The sequence below is a fragment of the Poecilia reticulata genome, unplaced genomic scaffold (assembly GCF_000633615.1).
Source record: "Poecilia reticulata strain Guanapo unplaced genomic scaffold, Guppy_female_1.0+MT scaffold_145, whole genome shotgun sequence".
Lineage (NCBI taxonomy): Eukaryota > Metazoa > Chordata > Actinopteri > Cyprinodontiformes > Poeciliidae > Poecilia > Poecilia reticulata.
The window spans coordinates 594,088-598,206 of NW_007615015.1; the positions used below are offsets into that span (position 1 = coordinate 594,088).

The window sequence follows — 4,119 nt, forward strand, 5'->3', positions numbered from 1 at the left end:
GCTCTGTGGTTCTGTTTGAAGCTCTGTGGTTCTGTTTGAGGCTCTGTGGTTCTGTTGGAGGCTCTGTGGTTCTGTTTGAAGCTCTGTGGTTCTGTTTGAGGCTCTGTGGTTCTGTTTGAGGCTCTGTGGTTCTGTTTGAGGCTCTGTGGTTCTGTTGGAGGCTCTGTGGTTCTGTTGGAGCCTCTGGTTCTGGCTCATTTTGTCCGTTAAAATGTTTCTGTTTCTGCAGCAGCTCTACTGCCTGTCATTAATGTGAATCCAGGTTTCCACAGCAGATCCCAGGACCGGAACAYGAGGCGCCGTTTTAGCTCTCRTARCAAAGCAGAATATTTCTGAAGTCACTAAAATTAAACTAAAAATATAAAACAGAAAACTTGTTCATGAAACAGGCAAAATAAAAGGTGTTCATTTCCCCAGATTAAAATCTGAAGAGTGTGGCTCTCCAGCCCTTTTTGGAACCACCTGCAGTTACAGCTGGAAGTCTTTGGAGTTGCTTTGAACATCCATAATACAACCACTACCGTGCTTCATCMTGGGGAYGATCTCATCTGGTCAGAGCAGCGTCTTCCACATGTTCACTGTTTCCTTGAAGCCGACTTCAGTGGGACGTCTGAGACCAGATTTAATCGACTGTTTGGTGTCCCACAGAGAGATTCTCCCACCTGAGCCGTGGATCTCTGCAGCTCCTCCAGACCTACTGTGATTAGCCGTTTCTCTGGTTAATGCTCTCCTCTTCCAGTCGGAGATGCTTGCAGTGGTTKCTCACTGAACAGAGATGTTCAGATTTTTATTTTGGTGTCACAGTAAAGGGRCTGAAAACAAAGATTTAAAGATTATTCATAAACTTTTAGATGCTTCCTTTTCCTTCCAGTTCACTTTTATGTACTACTTGTTCTGTCACATAAATTATAAATTAAATGTTTGTAATGTGACAAAATGCAGGGATGTCTGTTCATTTGAAACCAGTGAACTTTATAATATCTCTTTCCAATATTAAACAGTTTGTGTTGTATGTTATTCTCTTTGCAGCTTCCCTGACCTCAACGCCACGGCGCTGTACGGCGACCATGACGGCGCCAACGTTACGGGCTGTCCCGACCCGGAGGCCTGGGACTGGCTGGCCAGCGGAGCGCCGGTCTACATTCTGACCATCAGCATTCTGGGAATCTTCTTCAACCTGTTCGTCCTGATGGTCTTCATCCTCCACAAGAAGCCCTGCACCGTGGCCGAGATCTACCTGAGCAACCTGGCTGCTGCCGACCTGGTTCTGGTGTCCTGTTTGCCCTTCTGGGCCGTCAACATTTACAATCAGTTCGACTGGCCTTTTGGACAGTTCATGTGCAAAGTCGTCAATGTGGGCATCAAGATAAACGTCTACTGCAGCATCTACTTCCTGGTTCTGGTTGGCATYGACCGGTATGTGGCGCTGGTGCACGCTTTGTCGCACGGAAGGATGCGCAGGCCAAAGTATGCTAAGCTAGGCTGCCTGCTAACGTGGGGCTTCGGCTTGTTGCTCAGCATTCCCACATTCATCTTCAGGAAGGTGAGACATTTYCCAGAGTATGGAGTTTACGCCTGCTACCTCGAATACCCAAACCTGACCGTGGAGATTCTCTACGACTGGATGCTGCTGGTTCTCAGCTTCATCATTCCAGTTTCCATCATCTTGTTCTGCACTTTGAGGATCATCCGGGCGCTGAAGAAGCAGTCGATAGAAAGGTTCAACGCTGAGAAGACAGAGCAGAAGGCCACCATCTTGGTTCTGGTGGTGCTGCTGGCCTTCCTGCTCTGCTGGGTGCCGTTCCACCTGGTCACCATCCTGAACATCCTGGAGCGGGTCCACGTCCTGGGAGGGTGCCAGCTGTCGTCCGCGCTGGACATCTGCAACCAGATCTTCACCTACCTGGGCTTCTTCAACAGCGTCCTGAACCCAGTGCTGTACGTCATCGTCGGGAAGAACTTCAGGAAGAAAGTTGGGGAACTCGTGAACCAGTGGAGCATCAAGAGAACGACGACGTCTGAGTCCACTCGCTCCAATTTATCCTCCACACTCAAGACTTTAGTCTGAAACATCCACCAAACGACGAGCCGCTCAGCAGAGATGTAAATATGTGTTCATATAATAAACTGTATACGGTTTTTATGTTACTTGCAGAAAATTGTTGCATTTCAAAACAAAATCTTTTGTTTTATTATTATAAACTATAAAGTCTAAGTTTTTTTCCACTGTTGMGTAATTTTTGATTGAAGATGTGTTCATGTGCTGAAAATATAGAAGTGACTTAGATGAAGTGAACAGTTTCTGTGAAATCATGTCTGTAAAAWAGCTTCCCATACTCAGTTTTAGAGAGTAGTAAGTGAAAACCAAATAAAGTTGCTKTTCTCATTGACAAAGCCTTAAATGAAATATGCACTACAACCACAAGCAAACAAAAAATCCATRGAGGCTTTAAATGGCTGAGGTAATTACGGGAACTGGGAAACGGCTGGCTGAGTGTTTTTCTGCTGCCTCTGACTCATCCTCTGCAGCTACAGCAGATTTTCCAACTGTGACACACAAGCATGCTAGTTTGTGGTCGGCGCACATCAACCGTCTCGTTTTACATTTCTATCCACACAGCGTCTGACGGCGCAGCGTCAACTCGCTGTGGGCTGTGGGCGAGGGCGCAACCCAGCCGGCCCGAATAATGGAGACGGTACGGCAAACAGGAAGACTGGCCTGACCACATGCACCAGGGATGAAAATAGTTGTGAAAATAAAAAGTGATGCAAGCAAAGAACCTCAAATGGAAAAATATCTGCAGAAAAGGCAGCGTTTATTTTCTACTAACTCCGTTTTATTTACTGGCTCTATCTGCAGCCATATTTACTCCTAATGCTGACGGATCAGGGTCATATTTAATGATCTCTGTCTTTATGTTCACACATTCTATGCGTTTGTTTTAACTTGGATGCTTTCCTGGTCAGAATTGCATAAAATCCAAAACACAACAGATGCATTTTGGCTTCCGATCCAACAGAAAACCAGGTACGACRCACRCATCAGTTAGAACACGTTAAAGTTAACGGAGCCTGCAGACTGCAGGCGWCTTCGTTTCCGATTGTCCGACCAACACAGAGCTGGAGTCTGTTTTTGTCAGAGCTGTCAACAATTTGATGAAACAGGAAGTGAGGCTCTAWGGCAAAGTAAAACACTTCCGCTCTGGGGGAAAATAGAGACTAGAAAAGTTGTTTTAGACCCATYAATTCTTGTGATTCCAAGTGTTGATTCAAACATTATTTGATCCTGATTCATCACCTGGTGACTCAAATGTCTGCAGAGGAGCCAAAAAGCAGCTTCACTCCAGAAAACATTCCAACATTTCACAAGCTGAGGTCTGAGACTCTGACGCACCTGGTGTTGATTCAGTAAGAATATGTAGAAAAAATGTTATCCAGCTTTTATAAACATGGCATGACTGAGTATYGTGATGGCAGAGTAAATTAAACAGCTGGAAACTCCAGGATAAATAAAACGTATCCAACAGCTGAAACCCAAATGCAGATTTAGCTGAAACACATAAATGTTTGATACATTCTTGAAAAGTCCTCAGAACCTGAAGGGCCAAAGTGAACGACACAAAAAGGAAGCAAACTCATCAGGAAAGRAAGAAATGAGCTTCTTTATGTTCGCTTTCACAATATGAAGCTACATACAGTAAACYCAGACTGTTTCCCAGAATCCTCTACCACTGCCATGGGTCTTAATGCAGACTGGACATGTCTGTGTTCCACTAAAGCCTGTTGATGCATATTTCACACAGACCTGGAAGGAGTTTGCTACCATCCAACAGTAGGAAAACAATCACACCARACTGAGCCAATCCTCATTCAGACATCAGTATCAGATGTTTCACTCATCTTCTCCTCAACAGTAAAAACAAAGAAATTCTAAAAATGTTTCATTCTGACGTCATTCACAATAATTAAAGTTCTGCTTCTAATGCAGTGAAACATTGGAGAGATGTGTGGGAAWKATTTCAGACCATTTGGAAAGGCAGATCTGGATCATTTCATCATCAAACTCGTTTTCAGACAACATATCATGAAGATAATAGCACTGATGATCTTTACAGGAAG

At 44.5% G+C, this 4,119-nt stretch overlaps 1 protein-coding gene across 1 annotated transcript in view; it reads left to right on the top strand.

Annotated features, from left to right (window-relative positions):
- LOC103459960 (B2 bradykinin receptor) overlaps positions 1 to 2,224 on the top strand; it is a 4,015-nt gene extending 1,791 nt beyond the window's left edge. The window contains exon 2 of the mRNA XM_008401915.1: positions 1,030 to 2,224. Within this exon, the coding sequence (XP_008400137.1) occupies positions 1,030 to 2,068 (1,039 nt within the window). The 3' untranslated portion in view covers positions 2,069 to 2,224. The remainder of the gene's footprint in view (positions 1 to 1,029) is intronic.
- The last annotated feature ends 1,895 nt before the right edge of the window (positions 2,225 to 4,119 follow it).